This window comes from Armigeres subalbatus, chromosome 3 (genome assembly GCF_024139115.2).
Source record: "Armigeres subalbatus isolate Guangzhou_Male chromosome 3, GZ_Asu_2, whole genome shotgun sequence".
Classification (NCBI taxonomy): Eukaryota; Metazoa; Arthropoda; class Insecta; order Diptera; family Culicidae; genus Armigeres; species Armigeres subalbatus.
Genome location: NC_085141.1, coordinates 311,957,358 through 311,981,241, shown reverse-complemented (window position 1 = coordinate 311,981,241; position 23,884 = coordinate 311,957,358). Strand labels below are relative to the sequence as shown.

The window sequence follows — 23,884 nt, the reverse complement described above, 5'->3', positions numbered from 1 at the left end:
CCGATATTAGTTAGTTTTTTTGAAGCCGTGAGATTTCTAAAGTTGCCGTCTTCTACCAAATTGTTCAAGAGGTCAGAACCATATTGTCAATGCCTTTGTTAGGCCAAACTAGCCACCAGATTCTTTGCTATACAACGTATGCCGGGCCCAAAATATTTAGAATTTATTTTAGAATATTATCTGAAATTTGTTTGTTATGGGAATTCCTTATCTTATCTTTAATTACTTATCAGTTGAAAATACTCCTACTTCTAGAATATCTCCTGAAGCGTCTTCTCTTTTAGAAATTCCATGAAAAATTCTTCCTGGAACCAATCCGAAATTTCTTCAAGAATTTATCAAAAAAAATTCTTCATGGATTCAAACCAGGAGTTGCTTTGCGAATTTCTTTCGGGAATATGAATATGACCATGATGTGGAAGATTTTTACTTTGAAAAATGTATTCGAGGTCATCACTTTCTTTCAATGGGACTCGAATCCATGACCCTCAAATGAAAAATCTTCCACATAATGATATGGAAATGCTAATATCATCTTCCAAACTTGGACGTATCAGGTATCAGGTATCAGAACGTCGGCTCAGGAGGCACGTTCCCCTCAATTTGGGAGATTTGTGCCATCGCCTTCACTGGCCTTTCTCATCATTTACCTGACGGAAAAGGAAGTGAAAAGGGGAAAGGAAGAGGAAGTGAAGTTGGAAAGGAGAATGGAACCATTTATAGGAAAGCCAATTATGTGGACTCACATGCATTCAGCTAGGGACTAAAGAGAGGTCACAAAAACACAGAGGACGTAACAATGGACGAACGTCAAAGACGAAACACAGAGTGCACTGTGAAAAACGCATAATGCGAATCCATATAGGTGACAATCACAAAATATATTGTAAAAATCGTATAATGCGAATCCATATAGGTGGCAATTTGTTGAAAACTAAGTAAAACACATATTCATAACCCATTCTTATTGAACCTAACGTTGAGATAGAACAAGAGTAGCAGAACCCGAACGTCAAGAACGAAACACAGAGTACACTGTGAAAAACGCATAATGCGAATCCATATAGGTAACATACACAAAGTACATTGTAAGAAAACGCATAATGCGAATCCATATAGGTGACAATTTGTTGAAAACACATATTCATAACCCCATTCTTATTGAACCTCACGTTGAGATTGAACAAGAGTAACCGAAGCCGAACGTCAAGGACGAGACACAGAGTACACTGTGAAAAACGCATAATGCGAATCCATAAAGGTACAGTGGTCGTTCGCTAATTGGGGCACAACCTCACCCCAATTAGCGAATGCCGTTCGCTAATTGGGGCGTTTTGACAAGCGACAATGTTGTTTACTTTTTGCATTGAACAAAGGAAAATTTTACGCGCCAGAAAATATCGATCCTGCCAAACACGGAAACAAAACGTCAACACGTTTTTGACATCACATTCTGACGTTTAGCTGCTTTTTAATTGGGTTTCGCCCCAATTAGCGAACCCCCAACTAAAAAGCGCCCCAACTAGAAAAAACCCAATTAGCGAACGTTTACTGTAACATACACAAAGTACATTGTAAAAAAGACGCAAAATGCGAATCCATATAGGTGACAATTTGTTGAAAAAAAACTAAGTAAAAAAAAAAACATTTTCATAACCCCATCCTTAATCAACCTCAAGTTGCGATTAAACAAGAGTAGCTGGAGCCAAACATCAAAGACGAAACACAGATTACACTTTGAAAAACGCATAATACGAATCCATATAGGTGACAAACACAAAGTACGTTGTAAAAAAAACGCATAATGCGAATCCATATAGGTGAAAATTTGTTGAAAAACTAAGTAAAAAAACGTATTCATAATCCCACCCTTATTCAACCTCAAGTTGAGATTAAACAAAAGTAGCTGAAGCCGAACGTCAAAGACGAAACACAGAGTACACTGTGAAAAGCGCATAATACGAATCCATATAGGTGACAAACACAAAGTACATTGTAAAAAAAAAATGCATAATGCGAATCCATATAGGTAGAAGTTTGTTGAAAAACTAAGTAGAACACATATTCATAACCCCACACTCACGTTGAGGATGAACAAGACTTGCCAAAGCCGAACGTCAAAGACGAGACACAGAGTACACTGTGAAAAACGCATAATGCGAATCCATATAGGTGACAATTTGTTGAAAACTAAGTAAAACACTTATTCATAACCCCACTCTTATTTAACCTCACGTTGAGATTGAACAAGAGTAGCCGAAGCCTAACGTCAAGGAAGAGGCACAGAGTACACTGTGAAAAAACGCATAATGCGAATCCATATAGGTAACATACACAAAGCACATTGTAAAAAACGCATAATGCGAATCCATATAGGTGACAATTTATTGAAAACTAATTAAAACACATATTCATAACCCTACTCTTATTTAACCTCACGATGAGGTTGAATAAGAGTAGCCGATTATCTCGGAGAAGTAAAAAGTCAACTACGCCATAGCTCCGGTTAGCGCAGCGAGGGCTCAAATACTGTGAAGGGGGCCCTGGTGCTTCACAGGCTCCATTTGCGGTTAGGTTCTTATTAGACCCCCCTAACCATTCATTCGTAGGCACGGTAAGCATAAAGCCGCATCACACCGAAAATTAGGGGTCACCTGTATGGTGGACTTTTACCACTGGAACAGGCAATTCGTAATGTTATTCTTAGCCAGATAACTAGCTGCCGACACCACACGGCTATCTAGGCTGTTCGTGGAGAGAAGTTGACATTGACTTTACGTCAACTCTCAATGTGGCCGAACAGCCATCTTCTTTCGGGAATGTGAATATGACCATGATGTGGAAGATTTTTACTTTGAAAAATGTATTCGAGGTCATCACTTTCTTTCAATGGGACTCGAATCCATGACCCTCAAATGAAAAATCTTCCACATAATGATATGGAAATGCTAATATCATCTTCCAAACTTGGACGTACATGTTCATGATAGCATTAGAGGCGAAAGTATAGAATTGATAGTTCCGTTAGGATACGGCAGGCATGAAGAATGTTTTTATAGAAGTCGATTTGAAAGCGAGCGGAGGGCAATATTTGTGATGGCACATATCACACGACCTTCCTTCTGCCAAGCTCCCGTATGAAAGGGGGAGGGAAGAATATCAGTGTGGAAGCTGATATATCTCCACTGGCTTCCACACTGATATCCCGCAAAAATAGACAATTTAACTCACGAATTGCTTCCGGATATTTCTCAATAAATTCTTCAGATATTCCCACAATAGTTTCTTTGGAAATTCTTCCTGAAAGAATAATTTACAGGAGCATTTCCAGGAGAATACCTTGACGAATTTCTACGGAAGTTGTGAAACGATTTTCCAGAGGAGTTTTTGAATAGATTTATGGATGAATATTTATAGAAATATTTTCCAAAGAATTAGAAGTAATTTTCGGTGAAATTCCTGGAGGAATGGAATTCTTTAAAAAATTAAAGAGGACTTCTGGTAGGAATTTCCACGAGAATGTTTAGTAAAACCAGAATTGCCAGAACTTTCCGAAGCAATTTCTGGAAAAATATTCGGATGAATTTAGGAATTTTTAGGAATTTAGGAGGATTTCTCATAGAAATTACCCGCGGCTGGGAAATTACCCCCGGCTGATATCCGAAAGAATTTCTGAGGTATTTTTGAAAGAATCGACCTCTCCCGTCAAAATTTTTGTATTTGCTCAATCAAGTTTAAATTTTTGTTTCCGGCTTTTAAAGTAGTTGGATTAAAAATATAGTATCTTTGGGCTCTCCTTAGCCGTGTGGTAAGACGCGCGGCTACAAAGCAAGACCATGCTGAGGGTGGCTGGGTTCGATTACCGGTGCCGGTCTAGGCAATTTTCGGATTGGAAATTGTCTCGACTTCCCTGGGCATAAAAGTATCATCGTTAGCCTCATGATATACAAATGGAAACCTGGCGTAGAAACCTCGCAGTTAATAACTGTGGAAGTGCTTAATGAACAGTAAGCTGCGAGGCGGCTCTGTCCCAGTGTGGGGACGTAATGCCAATAAGAAGAAGAAGAAGAAGAAGAAGATCTTTGGGAAAGTTGATCTCAAATAAGTCGGAGGAACTTCCAGAGGAACTTCCGGAGGAACTTCCAGAGGAACTTCCAGAGGAACTTCCAGAGGCACTTCCGGAGGAACTTTCAGAGGAATTTCCGGAGGAACTTCCGGAGGAACTTTCAGAGGAACTTCCGGAGGAACTTCCAGAGGAACTTCTGGAGGAACCTCCAGAGGAACTTCCGGATGAACTGCCAGAGGAACTTCCGGAGGAACTTCCACAGGGACTTCCGGAGGAACTTCCAGAGAAACTTCCGGAGGAACTTCCAGAGGAACTTCCAGAGGAGCTTCCGGAGAAACTTCCAGAGGAACTTCCGGAGGAACTTCCAGAGGAACTTCCGGAGGAAATTCCAGAGGAACTTCCGGAGGAACTTCCAGAGGAACTTCCGGAGGAACGTCCAGAGGAACTTCCGGAGGAACTTCCAGAGGAACTTCCGGAGGAACTTCCAGAGGAACTTCCGGAGGAACTTCCAGAGGAACTTCCGGAGGAACTTCCAGAGGAACTTCCGGAGGAACTTCCAGAGGAACTTCCGGAGGAACTTCCAGAGGAACTTCCGGAGGAACTTCCAGAGGAACTTCCGGAGGATCTTCCAGAGGAACTTCCAGAGGAACTTCCAGAGGAACTTCCGGAGGAACTTCCGGAGGAACTTCCAGAGGAACTTCCGGAGGAACTTCCAGAGGAACTTCCGGAGGATCTTCCAGAGGAACTTCCAGAGGAACTTCCAGAGGAACTTCCGGTGGAACTTCTAGAGGAACTTTCGGGGGAACTTCCAGAGGAACTTCCAGAGGAACTTCCGGAGGAACTTCCAGAGGAAATTCCGGAGGAACTTCCAGAGAAACTTCCGGAGGAACTTCTAGAGGAACTCCCGGAGGAACTTCCAGAGGAACTTCCAGAGGAACTTCCGGAGGAACTTCCGGAGGAACTTCCACAGGAACTTCCGGAGGAACTTTCCAGAGGAACTTCCGAAGGAACTTCCAGAGGAACTTCCGGAGGAACTTCCGGAAAAATTTCCAGAGGAACTTCCGGAGGAACTTCCAGAGGAACTTCCAGGGGAACTTCCAGGGGAACTTCCAGAGGAACTTCCAGAGGAACTTCCAGAGGAACTTCCAGAGGAACTTCCAGAGGAACTTCCAGAGGAACTTCCAGAGGAACTTCCAGAGGAACTTCCAGAGGAACTTCCAGAGGAACATCCAGAGGAACTTCCAGAGGAACATCCAGAGGAACTTCCAGAGGAACTTCCAGAGGAACTTCCAGAGGAACTTCCAGAGGAACTTCCAGAGGAACTTCCAGAGGAACTTCCAGAGGAACTTCCAGAGGAACTTCCAGAGGAACTTCCAGAGGAACTTCCAGAGGAACTTCCAGAGGAACTTCCAGAGGAACTTCCAGAGGAACTTCCAGAGGAACTTCAGAGGAACTTCCAGAGGAACTTCCAGAGGAACTTCCAGAGGAACTTCCAGAGGAACTTCCAGAGGAACTTCCAGAGGAACTTCCAGAGGAACTTCCAGAGGAACTTCCAGAGGAACTTCCAGAGGAACTTCCAGAGGAACTTCCAGAGGAACTTCCAGATGAACTTCCGGAGGAACTTCCAGAAGAACTTCCGGAGGAACTTCCGGAGGAACTTCCAGAGGAACTTCCAGAGGAACTTCCAGAGGAACTTCCAGAGGAACTTCCAGAGGAACTTCCAGATGAACTTCCGGAGGAACTTCCAGAAGAACTTCCAGAAGAACTTCCGGAGGAACTTCCGGAGGAACTTCCGGAGGAACTTCCGGAGGAACTTCCGGAGGAACTTCCGGAGGAACTTCCGGAGGAACTTCCGGAGGAACTTCCGGAGGAACTTCCGGAGGAACTTACAGAGGGAAGTTCCCAGGGAACTCCGGATGGAACATCCGGAGGAACTTCCGGAGGAACTTCCGGAGGAACTTCCGGAGGAACTTCCGGAGGAACTTCCGGAGGAACTTCCGGAGGAACTTCCAGAGGAACTTCCAGAGGAACTTCCAGAGGAACTTCCGGAGGAACTTCCAGAGGAACTTCCGGAGGAACTTCCAGAGGAACTTCCGGAGGAACTTCCAGAGGAACTTCCAGAGGAACTTCCGGAGGAACTTCCAGAGGAACTTCCAGAGGAACTTCCGGAGGAACTTCCAGAGGAACTTCCGGAGGAACTTCCAGAGGAACTTCCGGAGGAACTTCCGGAGGAACTTCCGGAGGAACTTCCGGAGGAACTTCCGGAGGAACTTCCGGAGGAACTTCCGGAGGAACTTCCGGAGGAACTTCCGGAGGAACTTCCGGAGGAACTTCCGGAGGAACTTCCGGAGGAACTTCCGGAGGAACTTCCGGTGGAACTTCCGGAGGAACTTCCGAGGAACTTCCGGAGGAACTTCCGGAGGAACTTCCGGAGGAACTTCCGGAGGAACTTCCGGAGGAACTTCCGGAGGAACTTCCGGAGGAACTTCCGGAGGAACTTCCGGAGGAACTTCCAGAGGAACTTCCAGAGGAACTTCCGGAGGAACTTCCATAGGAACTTCCGGAGGAACTTCCGGAGGAACTTCCAGAGGAACTTCCAGAGGAACTTCCGGAGGAACTTCCAGAGGAACTTCCAGAGGAACTTCCAGAGGAACTTCCAGAGGAACTTCCGGAGGAACTTCCAGAGGAACTTCCAGAGGAACTTCCAGAGGAACTTCCAGAGGAACTTCCAGAGGAACTTCCAGAGGAACTTCCAGAGGAACTTCCAGAGGAACTTCCAGAGGAACTTCCAGAGGAACTTCCAGATGAACTTCCAGAAGAACTTCCGGAGGAACTTCCACAGGAACTTCCGGAGGAACTTCCAGAGGAACTTCCGGAGGAACTTCCAGAGGAACTTCCGGAGGAACTTCCAGAGGAACTTCCGGAGGAACTTCCAGAGGAACTTCCAGAGGAACTTCCAGAGGAACTTCCAGAGGAACTTCCAGAGGAACTTCCAGAGGAACTTCCAGAGGAACTTCCAGAGGAACTTCCAGAGGAACTTCCAGAGGAACTTCCGGAGGAACTTCCGGAGGAACTTCCAGAGGAACTTCCGGAGGAACTTCCAGAGGAACTTCCAGAGGAACTTCCAGAGGAACTTCCAGAGGAACTTCCAGAGGAACTTCCAGAGGAACTTCCAAAGGAACTTCCAGAGGAACTTCCAGAGGAACTTCCAGAGGAACTTCCAGAGGAACTTCCAGAGGAACTTCCAGAGGAACTTCCAGATGAACTTCCGGAGGAACTTCCAGAAGAACTTCCAGAAGAACTTCCGGAGGAACTTCCAGAGGAACTTCCAGAGGAATTTCTAGAGAAACTTCCGGAGGAATTTCCAAAGGAACTTCCGGAGGAACTTACGGAGAAACTTCCAGAGGAACATCCGGAGGAACTTCCAGAGGAACTTCCGGAGGAACTTCCAGAGGAACTTCCGAAGGAACTTCCACAGGAATATCCACAGGAATATCCGGAGGAACTTCCAGAGGAACTTCCAGAGGAACTTCCAGAGGAACTTCCAGAGGAACTACCAGAGGAACTTCCAGAGGAACTTCCAGAGGAACTTCCAGAGGAACTTCCGGAGGAAATTCCAGAGGAACTACCAGAGGAACTTCCAGAGGAACTTCCGGAGGAACTTCCGAAGGAACTTCCAGAGGAACTTTCGAAGGAACTTCCAGAGGAACTTTCGAAGGAACTTCCAGAAGAACTTTCGAAGGAACTTCCAGAGTACCTTCCGAAGAAACTTCCGGAGGAACCTCCAGAGGAACTTCCGGAGAAGCTTTCAGAGGAGCTTCCGGTTGATCTTCCAAAAGCACTTGCGGTTGATCTTCCAAATACACTTCCGGTTGATCTTCCAAAGGCACTTCCGGTTGATCTTCCATTACTTCCAAAGACACTTCCGGTTGATCTTCCAAAGGCACTTCCGGTTGATCTTCCAAAGGCATTTCCGGTTGATCTTCCAAAGGTACTTCCGGTTGATCTTCCAAAGGCACTTTCCAGAGAAACTTCCGGATGAACTTCTAGAGGAACTTCCACAGGAACGTCCAGAGAGACTTTCGGAGGAACTTCCATAGGAGCTTCCGAAGGAACTCCCACAGGAACTTCAGGAGGAATTTCCACAGGATCTTCTGGAGGAACTTCCGGATGAACTTCCAAAAAAAATTCCGGAAGAATTTCAGGGGGAATTCTTGGAGGAACTCTCGAATGAATTCCCGGAGGAGCTTCCTAAGAAATTACCGGAGGAACTCCCAGAGGAACTACCTGAGAAATTCCTCGAGGAAGTTACTGAAGAAATCCGGAGAAACTTCAGGAGGAATTACCACAGTAACTTGTTGGGAATTGCAGAAGGAACTACCAGCGGAGCTCCCGGAGATTTCTGTAGAAATTCCTGGAAGAAATTCAGGAAAAATTCCCGGAGGAGCTCCCGGAGGCTTTTATAGAGCGAGTTCCAGATACTTTAGCGCCGTCAAGTGGTTGAATTCAAATATATGATATGCGATAGGCTCTTCTACAAAGTTCTTACAGTCAGTTAGAAAAGGAATGCTATTGAGCAGTTATTGTTGCTACTAGAAACGAGAACAATTTTGCATCTCCACTATTACCACGGAAGGAAGTTGTATTAGGGAAGGAGGGAAGGGGTAGACAGAAGTATGGATCGGAATTCACCATGGAATGTGATGTAGTCTATTATTTTTTGTTTGTTTTAGGTGTTATAGATGATGTACGGAAAATGTTCTACGTCCTATGCGAAAAAAGACAAAATAATTATCATATTAATATTGAAATCGCTTTTTTTGTATCAATATGCACATTTCTATAAATTCTGAAACAACGCTAGCACCAAAATATACATCTGATACGAGTTACGCTCGAGCAGAGAACACATATTTTCTTGTTTGCTCGAGATATAAACGGCATTTTGGCAAGTGCCAAAAATATTTCGTCACTCAAAAGGACCATAATGATGAGCACAGGCAAGCTAGCTTGATGGTGAATCATCAACACTACGTTTGGTGATATGAATGATTTAAAAATTGACAGAAATATAGTCAAAACACATGTATCTAGGCCAGTTGTAGAAGGTAAACTAACCATTGCGTAATGATATCATCGTAATGATGACGCACTGCCACTGAAAGGTTCAACCATCTTTTTTTCATATTTCACAGTTACCGCATTTGAGGCAAAACATTTTTTATACATTTTATTTATAACTTGTTTACAGCGAGCATATGCCTTTTTTCGCACACAGCTAAAATGAAGCAAAAACAGATGCCACTACACTTCTTGTTTGAAAGTTGTATTTGTTGAAAATGTTTAACAATGGACACTAATTAACATTTCTGCTTTATTTTCCCATACAGAATCCAATAAAAGTCTGAAGTGATGGCCAAGAAAGGGAAAGCTAAAGGTGGACCAGTGAAAGCGGAAGCATCTACTGAAGAGGCTCCAGCAGTGCAGGCTACACCGGTCGAACCTGTCGCCAAGCCAGAAGAAGAAGAACTAGCAAAAGTTGCCGACAAACCAGTCGACCCTACCAAAGCCCCCAATGTTATTCCAGTTTCGGCGAAGGAAACTCCTAAGCAAGCGGAAGTAATTAAGAAACCAGCCTCTCCTAAGCAGAAACAGAAACAAATTCCTGCCAAGCCGACCGAACTCAAACCTAAAGATCCTAAGCCATCTGCGCCATCACAGAATGGGACAGCTGGTGAAACCACCACGGCTGGCGAAGGAACCGCAAGTGAAGCCGAGGGTACTGGAACCCAGAGAAAACGACGCAACCGTAGACATCGTAAGAAAAAGCCTGTCGCAGAAACTGCTGAAGGTGAGCAGACATCGAATGTCGAGCAAAAGCCCAAGAAGGAACACAAGAAAAAGCGTGAAAAGCGACTGCGCGCCTTAGCATTGGCTGAATCATCTGCTACAGCACAGATCGCTGCCGTCGAAGGTGCTCTCGCTGGTAATGCCCCCAAGAGTGCCAACAGCGTAGAAGTTTTGCAGAAAAAAATAGAAATAGCCGAAAAGGTTCTGCAACAAGTGCAACAACAAACCCAAGATGAGCAAAAGAAGATCGACAGTCTGAAACCAGAATCCCCGAAGCAACAGAACAAGAATAAGCAACAAACGCGCAATAAAAAAGATTCGGATTCCCAAAAGCAAGCCCAAGCCGAGGTAAAGAAAGCTACCGAAGAAAGAGATAGGATAAAGAATGAAGCCCGAAAACTAGTCGAAGAAAAGGTCAAGAAACAACAGGAATTGCAGAAACTGCACGCCGAAAAAGTACAGAAAGAGCAAGAAGCGAAACAATTGCTCGACGAAAAAGATAGAAAAGTAGCAGAAGCAGCAAAGCTGTTACAGCAACAGGCCCGCGTCGTTGCCGTCGAACAGAAAATGAATGAGTTGGAAGAGAAGAAAGCCGGATCAACGGCACAGCCTCAGCAACAGCAAAGAACACACAAGGACTCCGAAAAACAAAAGAAACCAGCAAAGAGCGAAGATAACTTAAAAAAGGCCGACGCTGATAAAAAGCCTGGTGATGATAAAGCGACTGATAATAAGATTGCTGCTGAGAAGAAAATAGCTGTTGAGAAAGCAGCATCCGAGAAAAAGATTGCGGCTGAGAAAGCCGCCGCTGAGAAAAAGGCAAGTGTAGAACAAGTAGCCGCTGAAAAGGCAGCTGCAGAAAAGGCTGCCGCAGACAAAAAGGCCGCGACTGAGAAGGCTGCCGCTGAAAAAGCTGCTGCTGAAAAAGCTGCGGCTGAAAAAAAGGCTGCTGAGAAAGCTGCGGCTGAAAAAAAGGCTGCCGCTGAAAAGGCTGCAGCAGAAAAGGCTGTCGCTGAGAAAGCGGCAGCACAGAAAGCGGCTGCTGAGAAGGCCGCCGCAGAAAAAAAGGCTGCCGCTGAAAAAGCTGCAGCTGAAAAGGTGGCGGCTGAAAAGGCCGCAGCGCAAAAGGCAGCTGCTGAAAAAGCCGCAGCCGAGAAAGCTGCCGCTGAGAAGGCAGCGTCTGAAAAAGCTGCAGCACAAAAAGCAGCCGCTGAGAAGGCTGCTGCTGAAAAGGCCGCCGCTGAGAAAGCTGCTGCTGAAAAAGTCGCCGCTGAGAAGGCTGCTGCTGCTGCAAAAGCCGTAGCACAAAAGGCAGCGGCTGAAAAAGCCGCAGCCGAGAAAGCTGCCGCTGAGAAGGCAGCGTCTGAAAAGGCCGCAGCACAAAAGGCTGCCGCTGAGAAGGCTGCTGCTGAGAAAGCTGCTGCTGAAAAGGTCGCCGCTGAGAAGGCTGCTGCTGCTGCAAAAGCCGTAGCACAAAAGGCAGCTGCTGAAAAGGCTGCAGCTGAGAAAGCTGCTGCTGAAAAGGCTGCAGCTGAGAAAGCTGCTGCTGAAAAGGCCGCAGCTGAGAAGGCTGCCGCTGAAAAGGCTGCTGCTGCAAAGGCTGCGGCTGAGAAGGCTGCTGCTGAAAAGGCTGCTGCTGAAAAGGCCGCAGCTGAAAAGGCTGCTGCTGCAAAGGCTGCGGCTGAGAAGGCTGCTGCTGATAAGGCCGCAATTGAAAAGGCGGCTGCTGAGAAGGCTGCTGCTGAAAAAGCCGCAGCTGAAAAGGCTGCTACTGCAAAGGCCGTAGCTGAAAAAGCTGCTGCTGAAAAGGCTGCTGCAGTAAAGGCCGCAACTGAGAAGGCTGCTGCTGAAAAGGCAGCAGCTGAGAAGGCTGCTGCTGAAAAGGCTGCTGCTGAAAAGGCTGCTGCTGAGAAGACCGCGGCAGAGAAAGCTGTTGCTGCTTCAGAGAAGCCTGCTGTAGACAAAGTTGCATCGGAGAAGACTGCCGCTAATGTACATGCTGCTGTGGAAAAAGATGCCACTGTGAAAAACGTCGTTGAACAGCCTACGGCCGATAAGGCGACCGCAGAGAAGGCCCTGGCTGATACTGCAAATGGCACGAAGAAACAGGAAAATAAGCAAAATGAAAAGAAACCGGTTGATAACAAAACCAATAATCAGAATCAAAAATGCAACAAGAAAAATAAAAGAACACCAAAAAGCAGCGTATCAGAGGATGAAAAACTAACCGGTCCAAAAAACGTGGAAAGCAGCGATTTTGTCTCATCTGTTAAACCCGAGCAGATTGTAACAAAATCGCTAGAGACCGCCACCATCACTGCTGTAGCTGCAGCCTGCCCGGTTGCTGCGGTTAAACCTGACGAAAAAAAATCTTCCACTCCTGAAAAGACTGCTTCAGCTAAACCAGCACCCGTTGATCAGAATAAAAGCACTTCTCCGCCAAAAACCAATGGATCACCCGCCAAAACGAAACCTCAACCAGCAGTAGCAGCTCCCGCCAAACAGCAAACACCCGAAAAGACACTGCCTAAAGCTTCCACTCCCACCCCCACTCCTTTAAAGAAAGCACCCTCCCCGCCAAAGACAGTACCATCCCGAGCATCCCCCAAACCCAGTACACCACCTACAACTCCGAAGCCTACCAAAAAACCAGAACTCCCTCCAAAGCCTGAATTTCTGAAGAAGAAGTCTCCATCTGTAGAGCAGGATAAAGCACCATCTACGAAGCCAGTAACTCCACCGTCAACTCCTACAGAAGTGGCGACATTACCACAGGTACCAAGTGCAACCCAAAATGCTCCAAGTCCTGTCCAAGCCCCTCCTAGTCCTGCTGCACCCGCTATTCTTGCTTCTCCCGTCACTCCAGAACCCACTCAGGAAGCAGCTGCGCGGCTAACGGAGGAGTTGAACGGTTCAGCTGTTAAAAAACCTGCCGCCAGCAACACTAAAGCGCCGAAGGCCGCACCCAAGAAACCTGAAGTCCCCCCTAAACCAGATGTCCACAGCAAGAGCTCGGCCAAGATGAAGACACCAATAAAGCAACCTACGGCCACTGGATCTAAGGCTTCGACGGTAACAAATGAACCGATTCCGAATGTAAACGTGACATCAATTCAGTTTGATTCCAGGTCCCCAGCCACGGAGCTAAGTAGATCGGAAGCATTTAAGAAAAATATGGAAATTATATCCACCCTCGCCGATATCCTTATGTCCCATCCCAAGAAAAAAAAAACCACCACCAATCCCACAGATAATCCAATCCCTTCCACTTCATCAACACCCCCATCTACCGATACAGCAGACACCACTACGAATCATGCACCCGTAGAAGCAACCAGCTCGAAAACTAAAGAACCGAAACCCAAGAAGCCAAAATCGAATATCAATATGGACCGTATTCTATCAATACTGCAAAGCACACAGCAGAACAGCAGCTCTGCCGGTGGTTCTGGTTCTTCTAACGGAACAGCCAAAGCGCAGCCATTGTCATCAACCGCTTCTGCTTCATCCCCTGCACCGCCATTTCTAACCAAAGATGCTATCCGTGCATTGTTGCCTACCTTGCAGGAGGTAAACATGAAATTCAATGTTGAGAAACAGCTGGCAGCACTGAACGCGACCGCTGCCGCCGCCAAACTGTTGCCGAAGACCCTCCCGGTCGGTACCGAAACAACCGAAGAAGACGAACTGGAGGAAGATTTCGACGAAGAGGAAGAATCCATAGAGTACAAGTTCATGCCTCGTCCGGTTTTCCTAGCCACCAATTGCCAGGTGAGTAGCACATACGAGTTCCTGGGATAGTGAACTTGATTCAGTCACATTTTTCCTTTTTCCAGGTTTGTAAAAACCCACTCAGGAACATTGTCCAATGTGAAAACTGTTGGATGATATCTTACTGCAATGAAGAGCATCGACGATCCGACTCTGCGAGTCATAAGGATCTCTGTGGTGTCATCGTGGAACTGGCTAGGCGAAGAGGTAGTTTTGGCAAGTTGTTCGACATTTGTTCACATAAGACAAGTTTTTCTTTATTTAGGAGGCCATATCTACAACATGGCGCACACACTGTCGGACGAGGAATACCGAAATCTACGGGTCTACACGTTGAACCAAGCGGAGCAGATGCTGAAACGTCCATTGCAAGCATTCGAACGCGAAGTTCTCCTCTTTCCGCGGACTTGCTGTTCACCAAGCTGTCGCGAATGGAGACAAGACCAGCTGATGGAATGCAAGGACTGCCGCCAGGTGTCCTTCTGTGCGGCACATCCCGACCATCTGCTTCCGTCGCACGGTCAGTGGTGTAGGGCATTTTTCCTCTTCCAGAAGCTTATCCTCCGACAGAAGATTCTCGGCCGCATTGAACCGGTGCTTCCGGTTCGCATTGTCGGCAAGTCGTTCCAACTACCACCGAACATCGATGAAGTCATCAAGGTCTTGTACAAGAATTCAAATGGTGCGTTTGTTTGAAGCATTTTTTCTTCTTTCTTTAACTAGTAAAGAACTTCATTTTCGCACATTTCAGCACTACGTGACGATTGTGCCTACGCAACGTTGACACAGATCGCCACTGCGCCGCTGACGGCCTTGCACGGTTACCTGCAGACCGGTCTACGTCCAACGGAAACCTTCACCATCCATTTGGTCGGTGCGGAGTTGCAATTTGAAGGTGACACCTTGGACAAGTGGGAAGCTTTCTTCCTTCACATTGTGCCGGAGATCACCGAACTGCGCGTCGTGTTCGTCGGCCCGGAGCTGAACGTCGAGAATCTACCGATTGACATCATCAGTCGCATCAGGTAAGTGTTCGGAATTTTCTGAACTGGTTCTCCCGCAGATCCGTTTAACGTTTCCTATTTCTTTGGACATTATTGGCAGCTTACACTTTCAAATGAATCCAGCAATCATATACATTACTACACATATATTATCTGTTCGCATGATCTAGAAAGAATTGAAAATAAAATAGGAATGCAAATTATTTGCGGTACTATTAATTTGAATCCTGAGTACATCGTAAGGTAAAAAGCGACAACGATGTCTTCTTTTTTGCGCTTCTGCAACAGCTTTTTTAAACTAGCATCATCTCAGAATTCACATTCTAATCTAACCTAATCGGTAAATTCTTCTCCAATATAACGGACGTCCGCATTTACCGTAGTGTGAATATTGAATCCGACCACTACCTCATTGCAGTATGCCTGCGCTCAAAACTCTAGACGGTGCACAACACGCGTCGAAATCGAACGCTGCGGTTAAACATGTGGCGGTTACAAAACAGTAGACTAGCCCAAGGCTGCGCGCAGCATCTGTAAGTGGCACTTCCAACTGAAGAGCAGCTAGTCAGAGCTTCTCTTGAAGTTAGCTGGAGAGCCATTCGATCCACCATTGGTAGCACCCCAACCGCTGCTACTGGTACCACGGATAATGTTACTAACTAGTGGAGGAGAAGAATACAGCATATGCGTGCGCCGTGCAATTATGTACGTCATCATTTTTGTTTATGTTTTACACCATACACTAATACGCTGGCATTTGGTCTGCTTCCTCATCTTATTATCTATTCTCATTGCTTCGCTTCGCTTAAGCTTCGTGATATCGTAAATGGGGCGAATGTCCTTCTCCTTCATCGGCGAAACCTCCATCATCAGAGTCCGCCCACGCTCGCTTGTTCCGTCGACATGAGCGTTTCACTTACTTCTCCAAAGCCGAGTATCGTTTACGGGCTGTAGTTACGGGTGTAGTTCAGACTGTGGCTCTGTGACTGTGGTTTTTGTTCGCTCTACCGCGGTGGAGCTTGGTGGTTTTCAGCTCCACACCTACGGCATAGCTTACTGCGATCAGGCCCCTTGCAGTCAAAGGATTTATGACCGAGCGTACCGACCAGCCCACTCTGGCACTGTTTTCCGTTGATCCTTGAGGCCAACTGTCCGCTCAATGCTCTCCGAACGAGTTCCCGCATCTCTCCTTTAGCCGACACTGTAGCTCTTCAGGTGTAGTTCAGGTCCACCACCTGCGTGACCTTACTTGGCTTCGGAGTTGCACAACTGATGGCCATCCGCTTTTGGAGTTCCGCAGTCTGGCTCTCCGCCAGCCGCTTCCCCTCAGTAAGGAGACGAATCTCCGATTCACTAATGTTCCAAGATACGCAAATTCTTCTACCACTTCAAATTTTTCATCCTCCAGCACCATTTCACTACAACCATCACTAATGAACCCACGTTGATTGATAGCGACCATGTACTACTTTTTGCTGGTATTGATCGTGAGTCCAATCTTCGCTGTCTCCCTCTTAAAAGGCGCAAAAGCCTCTTCCACGGCACGGCGATCAATCCCGATAATATCGATATCGTCCGCAAATCCCAGGAGCATACGCTATCTTGTGATAATGGTACCGCCTCTTTGCACACCAGCTCTCCTAATACAGTCGCGATTCGCTGGTTGGGTCACGACCTCGGCCCAACTAACGAATTCGGTTTTTTAGTTGGGCCAACTGACAGCCATTTGAACACGTGTATTTCGACTTGAACATCACAAATGATGTCCAGTGATGCCCAATCCCGTTTTCTGTGTTTACATTGAATTTTGACGTACGGTTGCTTTTTAGTTGGGCCATGGCCCAACCAGCGGAGGCCCAACTAAAAAGTGACCCAAGTATTAAGATCCCAACCAGCGAATCCCGACTGTAGCTCCATCGAGCGCTACATTGGACAGTAGATTCGAGAGTAGGGTGATGCTTCAATCCATCTAAGGTAACAAATGATGCCGAAATTTCATCCGCAACTCTTACACTTGATTTCGATCCGTCCAATGTTATACGAATCAGTCGTATCAGTTTCGCCGGAAAACCATGGTCTAGTATGATTTTCCATAATTCATTCCGTTTCACTGAATCGAACGCTGCCATGAAATCAATAAACAGATGATGTGTCTGCGAGTTGTACTCCCAGAAAGGGTAAACATTTGATCCATCGTTGATCGGCCCTCACGAACTCCTGCTTGGTATTCGCCGACGAAGGACTCTTCAAGCGGTCTCAATCTGTTGAACAGAATACGGGACTTAATTTCGTACGCCGAATTAAGGAGGGTTATTCCTCAGTAATTGGTTCGATTCCCGGTGCCGGTCTAGACAATTTTCGGATTGGAAATTGTCTCGACTTCCCTGGGCATAAAAATATCATCGTGCTATCCTCATGATAAACGAATGCAAAAACGGTAACCTGGCTTACAAACCTCGCAGTTAATAGCTGTGGAAGTGCTTAATGAACACTAAGCTGCGAGATGGCTCTGTCTCAGTGTGGGGATGTAATGCCAATAAGGAGAAGAAGACCCGACACCAACATCCGGCTTCTGGCAACGTTCTTCTCTTCTCAACCCGTCCTGGGTCGCCTCTGTGCAGTGCCTACCACTTCTCGTGCTGTTGTGCTCACCGCTCCATGGATCGACTCCCATAGATCGTTTGATGTTGTCGCTAACGTTGATTGCTATACGTTCGTCGCGCTTCTAGCGGTACTCAGCTGATACTCCTTCCGCCGGCAATCGCTGGATATTGTAACGCATCGTTCGTTGTGATCTTTCGTTCGATAAAGTTGACAACCATAATCGAATTTTACTAACAACGAGTAGTGATCAGAGTCAATGTTCGGTCCTCTGAATGTCCGCACATCGATAACATCCGAGAAATGGTGTCCATCCACCATAACATGGTCTATCTGGTTGCAAGTTTCACCATTTGGGTGTCTCCAGGTGTGCTTTCGGATGTTCTTTCGTGCAAAGTAGGTGCTACTGATGGCCATCCCTCTGGCAGCAACAAAATTTACTAGTCGCATGTCGTTGTAATTGGTAGCGGAGTCAAGGCTCTCCCTACCGATTATGGCACGGAAAAAGTCCTCTCTACCGACCTGAGCGTCTCCGATAACAATTTTTATGTCATGCTTTGGGTACTCTCCATAGGCTTTATCAAGGCAGCCATAAAACTTGTCCTTCACGTCTTCGGATTTATCGTTTGTCGGTGCGTAAACGTTGATTAGACTGTAATTGAAGAATTTGCCCCGTATCCTCAACACACATATTCTTTTCGCTAATCCAATAATCCATTCCATCATTCGCTTCATCTGCTTGCCCATCACTACAAAACCAACTCCATGCTCTGCTTTTCCGCCGCCGCTGTGATAGATGTTATACTTGAATGCAGTATTGTCGTGCGGTCCACGGCTCGGAATTCACGTTCTCCGGATCTAGGCCATCGAATTTCTTGAATAGCGGCCACGTTCACTCCAACCTTCTGCAGTTCACGAACCAGAAGGCTCACTCGTCCAGGTTCATTTAGGGTCCTGACATTCCGGATACAGAGTTTCCAATCATAGTCCTTATTTCGTTGCTGCGTTACCTACATCGCGCTGGTGGGACTGCCACCTTGGGTATAGCTGATACAGCATTTCGTTAATCAGCCACTGGGTACCAGGCAGACGCTGTTTGAATAGCACCTTCTGGTGAATAGACGCTCGAGGCGTACCTTCCCTTTCCAGCTGATGTCAGAAGGACAACAGTCCCCAGGCTGCACTACCAGCTAAATACACAACCCTTAGCTGGTGGTCTTTTGTCATCGGACGACCCGTGGAAGCGTGAGATAGGAACTTGTGGGGACCAGAGCTATGTTGGGCGCTCCTTCCTTGATGTCAACCCACCATTTTGCAGCCCCACGGTGAAGTTACGAAAGAGAAAACAAAGGTTGTCGTAGGATAGTTTTGAGATATTCTGGGCAATCCAAATTGTCCTTGTGTTCAGGACTTGAGATCTACAGCTTCTTAGAAGCTCCTTACGGTACTCAAAGCTTCAATATCCGTTCAGTTATATCCATTACAACTCTCGGGACTTCAACGGATATGGTAACATAGTTATGAGATATTCTGGGCAATCCAAACTATCCTTGAGTTCGGGACTTGAGATCTACAGCTGCTTAGAAGCTCTTTTAGGTACTCAAAGCTTAAATATTCGTTCAATTATATCCATTACACCTCCCGGGAGGTCAACGTATATGGTAAGATAGTTATGAGATATTCTGGGCAATCCAAAATGTCTTTGAGTTCGGGAATTGAGATCTACAGCTGCTTAGAAGCTCTTTTCGATACTCAAAGCTTAAATATCCTTTCAATTATATCCAAAAGATATGGTAAGATAGTTATGAGATATTCTGGGCAATCCAAACTATCATTAAGTTCGGGACTTGAGATCTACAGCTGTTTAGAAGTTCTTTTCGTTATTCAAAGCTTCAATATGAATTCCATTATATCCATTACACTTCCCAAGAGGTCAACGGCTATCGTAAAATAGTTTTGAGATATTCTGGACAATCCAAACTGTCATTGAGATCGGGATTTTTTACAGCTGCAAAAATTTTGAAATGTTGGTGCTGATATTCAATTGTAATAATCACATACAGAAAATGAAAATTTGAAATGTTAGTGCCGATATATTGGAGCTTTGGGTGACGGAAATCCAAAGCTATATAAGCCAGGCTCTATAAGCCAGTATAAAGCACTGTGACACTGTGACAGCGTTATAGTCGCACGTACGGATTTTCTTAAACGCTTATGGTTAGCTGGAAAATGTACTGCTCTGCCTGTAGATCGCATGTTCTGAATGCAAAGATGGTTTTGATAGCCCAGGATATCCCAAAATCATCTAAACATGTCCCTTGATATTCAGGAATATGTTATGGATATGGATGAGTACATATCCAAACTTAAAGTGACGAAAAAAGCTAGAGTGGTGGCTGTAGATCACAAGCTCTGAACTCAAGTACGGTTTGGATAACCATGGATGCCCCAAAAGGGGTCGTTCAAAAATGATGTCACATGTTTTAGGGGGAGGGAGTGTAAGATTTTGTGACAGTACATGTACTAGGTATACAAAAAAGCGTGACAGAGGGGGGGAGGGGTTTTTTTTTTCCTAAGCAATGGAGGGGGAATCGGCTCTACAGACATCCTGGGTTGTGCAGGAAGTGCGGGGTTAGGGACCACCTCCAACAGCAAACGAGGGAGGCAGGACTGCATCCCCGACCCACTAAACCATTTCCATTGCCGCCAAGCCCATCGTCCCTTCGGTACAACCAGAAGTAATGCTTCAAAGGGGGGCCAGTGCACAACGCACCCTCGAGGTTAGCTGCGTGTCCTTGCAGCATCGAACATCGTGACTCGCTTTTTTAGAAGAACACCATGGTATCATGCCAGCGCATTGCCGGCTTCCCAGGTGGCCTTACCACGCCCTATGTCCTCGGAAGGTGGGAAGGGTCGAATTCGCGCCTGCTTCCCTCTACACGACTGGTATCAAGAATGATGATGCCGCGTGCACCCCAAATTGACCTCTCTGCGATAGGGTCTATTCGCCAACACACAGAGGGACTTGCCGACGCGGTGCCTACGCCTGCCCCAGCCTTGACGAGGACGCCGCGAAAGCGACGATACCATGTTGTTCTTCGCGCGGCCACTTGTTCGATAAAAGGATCGAGTTCGACCACAGGGCACCGGTATGACCCGTGAAGCCGACTCCGAACCCTTGGACCACCTCTTATTTGCGCCTGAACTAGCCATTCCTCGAGTCCACGCGCCACCTTCTGTGTAGCTCCGAGACGATTTGGACGATAGCAGATAAAACGGCGTTCCAGCCAACTTCATCTTTACACATCCTTCGGGGTAGTGTCCAGACCGTATGTGGCAAGCATGTGGTCACGCATTGTGCGAAAACGCGGGCACACGAACAACACGTGTTCCGCCGTTTCCTCTAAACCTGCGCACACCGGACACTCGGGCGAGGCCGAGTGTCCGAACCGGTGTAGGTACTGTCTGAAGCAACCATGGCCTGTAAGGATCTGGGTCAGGTGGAAAGTGATTTCCCCATGGCGCCTCTTGACCCACGTACCTATCTCCGGTATCAACCTATGTGTCCATCTACCCTTAGTGGAACTGTCGCACGCACGCTGCCATTTGACCATTGAGGCCAACCTGACAGTCCTACGAATGCCTCTCGTGCCGCGCATTTCGAAGCACTCTATGTCTTCACGGATAACGATGTCAATAGGCATCATACCGGTGATGACGCAAAGTGTATAGTGCGACACGGTACGGTACGCGCTCGCAACTCTTGGGCACATGAGCCTATACGTACTTTCTAACTTCGTTCTGTTGCAGTTAATACGCAGGGCCGTGCCCCAAGCTGGCCCCCCATACCTCAATACGGACAGAGCAACGCTAGCCAGAAGCTTGCGCTCGCTGGCATAAACCGCAGAGTTATTGGACATCATCCGGGACAATGCCACTATAGCTGTGGAGGCACGCTTGCAGACGTAATTGACGTGGCTACCAAAGGTGAGCTTATCGTCGATCATTACCCCCAAGATTATGATGGAGCGTTCAGAGGTGACCGCGCAGTTGCCTGCCCTTATCACCGCTTGTTACTCCGACTTCCGGTTGTTAACAACAGCCACCTCAGTCTTGTGGTGAGCCAGTTCTAACTTCCTGGAACTCATCCACTCCTCCACAGTTGCGATCGAGTGGGCTACAGTCAACTCCACCTCTTCGATCGATTCGCCGTAGACCTCCAGCGTAATATCGTCAGCGAACCCGACGATTACCACGCCCACCGGGAACTTCAACCTCAAGACACCGTCGTACATGACGTTCCATAACACCGGACCCAGTATGGAACCTTGCGGAACCCCTGAGATTATGTCAACGCACTTCCGACCCGCCTCCGTGTCGTATACCAGTACTCGATTCTGGAAGTAGCTTCCGAGAATCTTGTACAGGTACTCGGGAATTCCAAGACGCAGGAGCGCATCTGCAATAGCTGCCCAACTGGCACTATTGAAAGCATTCCTCACGTCGACAGTCACTACTGCACAATAGCGAACTCCCCAGGTGGTTTTCCCGCCTTTGGCAATAGGACCAAGCTCTGCCTTTTCCATGTTCAGGGAAGACTCCCTCATCCAGGCATCTCTGCATGACAGATCTGAACATCTCGGGAGCCTCAGCAATGGCCGCTTTGATGGCCTGGTTCGGAATACCATCCGATTCTGGCGCCTTACCTACACTAAGGGACTGTGCAATCCCCGCAAGTTCCGCTACAGTTACTCTTCCCTCGTCGGCCACCCTGGACCCTGGAAGCTCCACAAAGGGAGGCCAGGGACTTGGGTCGTGACGTGGGAAGAGCCCCGCGATGATCGTCTCCAGCATCTCTGGAGACCGCTCTGTAGGGGCTATCGCCCCACGTGTCTTGGCCATTACGACCCTATAGGCGTCACCCCATGGATTCGCGTTGGCACTTTGACACAGGCCCTCGAAGCAGGCTTTTTTGCTTGATCTAATCTCAGTCTTCAGAGCGGCTCTAGCAGTTACGAACGCCACCTGTCGTTCAACACGCTCCTCTTCTGTGCGTGCTCGCTGCATCCGCCTCCTTGGCCGTAGGCAGGCGCGGCGCAGGTTCGCAATTGCTTGAGGCCACCAGTAAGCCGGTGGCCTCCCATTCCTAGGGTGGACTTTCCTAGTCATGGTGGCATCGCATGCACGCGAGAGTACTGTTACCAGCTGCTCGCCGCTCAGACTGAGAGTATTGTGCACGCGGCGAAGCGCTTCCTGAAACACCTCGTCGTCGAAATATGATGTCTTCCACATACGAGGGCTAGGCCTCGCCCTTCTTCCGTCCGCTGAATGCTGGTCGTATAGTCGATACTGTAGCGAACCGCCAGGTAGTCGCTGTGAGTGTAGCCATCATCTACCCTCCAGTTCAAACTACTTGTTTGGCCAGGGCTCCAGAACGTAACGTAGATAATCGACTCGGCTCCGTTTCAGCTGTAGGTACTGCCCCCGTTGATTCGTGGATCGGCTTCCCCATTCCACGGCCCAAACGTTGAAGTCCCCCGCTATCACCACCGACCTACGCCCCATCAAGTTAGCCGTCAAACAATCTAGCATTCGACCAAACTGCTCGATCGACCATCGAGGAGGCGCATAGTAGCTGCAGAAGAAGACCCAGTTGATTTTGGCAATGACGAAGCCCTCGTGTGTCGAAGACACCAACTCTTGGACTGGGTATTTCCCCGTTGTCCATATGGCGATTTTAGACCCATCGGTGACTCAATTACCGTTCCTGGCGGGTACCCGGTAAGGATCTGTTATGATGCCGATATCCGTCCCCCATTCAGCAACTATCTGGCACAGCAGTTCCTGGGCTGCATCACAGTGGTTCTGGTTTAGCTGAGTTACCTGCACTGTGATTTTGCAGCACGCTTAAACGCCGGGCACTTCGAACCCCCCATGGGGTGCTTGCTGTTCGCAGCTTTGCTGGAACATATCAAACAATTGGGAGGGTTTGTGCAGCATTGTGCCTTATGTCCCTCCAATCCGCAACGTCGACATAGCTTGCTTCTGTCAGGGCCTTTGCAGTCCCATTGCTTGTGCCCCGGTTCCAGGCACTTGAAGCAAACTTCGGGTTGCTCATATATACCCACAGGGCATACCGACCACCCCACCTTGACGGGGGAGGGGGTTGAGAAATACCAAAAAGTAGTGGGCGTCATATTTGAATCACCCCAAACCAACTTACCATGTCTCCTGGTCTCCTGGAATATGTTATGGACATGCTTGAATACATATCTAAGATTCTAGTGACGAGAAAGGCTAGTGTCGTAGCTGTAAATCGCAAGTTCGGAACTCAAGGACAGTTTGGATGACTTTGTCTTACCTTGTCTTCTGGTCTTCTGGAATATGTTGCGGACATAGTTGAATACATATCCAAGCTTACAGCGACGAAAAAAGTTAGAGTTTGATGTAGATCGCAAGTACTGACTTCAAGGATAGTTTGGATGACCCAGGATATCCCAAAACCATTTAACCATGTCTCATGATTTTCAAAAATATATTATGGATATAGTTAAATACATACCCAAGCTTGAAGCGACGAAAAAAGCTAGAG

The 23,884-nt window shown here is 47.2% G+C and overlaps 2 protein-coding genes across 9 annotated transcripts in view; one reads left to right on the top strand and one right to left on the bottom strand.

Annotated features, from left to right (window-relative positions):
* Positions 1-23,884, top strand: part of LOC134225282 (calponin homology domain-containing protein DDB_G0272472-like) — a 40,332-nt gene that overhangs the window by 13,838 nt on the left and 2,610 nt on the right. For 6 of the 8 annotated variants that reach the window (XR_009983213.1, XM_062705227.1, XM_062705228.1 and 3 more), the window contains exons 2-6: positions 9,457-12,691; positions 13,484-13,687; positions 13,753-13,894; positions 13,953-14,369; positions 14,439-14,712. Coding sequence is in view for 7 of the 8 variants with exons in the window: in XM_062705227.1 (XP_062561211.1) it covers positions 9,479-12,691; positions 13,484-13,687; positions 13,753-13,894; positions 13,953-14,369; positions 14,439-14,712 (4,250 nt within the window). In the remaining variant the exon portion in view is untranslated. Of the gene's footprint in view, positions 1-9,456; positions 12,692-13,483; positions 13,688-13,752; positions 13,895-13,952; positions 14,370-14,438; positions 14,713-14,791; positions 15,392-23,884 lie in introns of those variants that run through there. The other 2 variants (XM_062705229.1, XM_062705231.1) reach the window with 2 other exon arrangements.
* Positions 6,521-8,037, bottom strand: LOC134222650 (secreted protein C-like; the record flags this gene model as incomplete). The annotated part of the gene is made up of 2 exons (XM_062701810.1): positions 7,909-8,037; positions 6,521-7,387 (listed from the first exon to the last, which is right to left on the bottom strand). Coding segments are annotated over exons 1-2 (996 nt in total), but the record flags the coding sequence as incomplete, so codon positions are not given.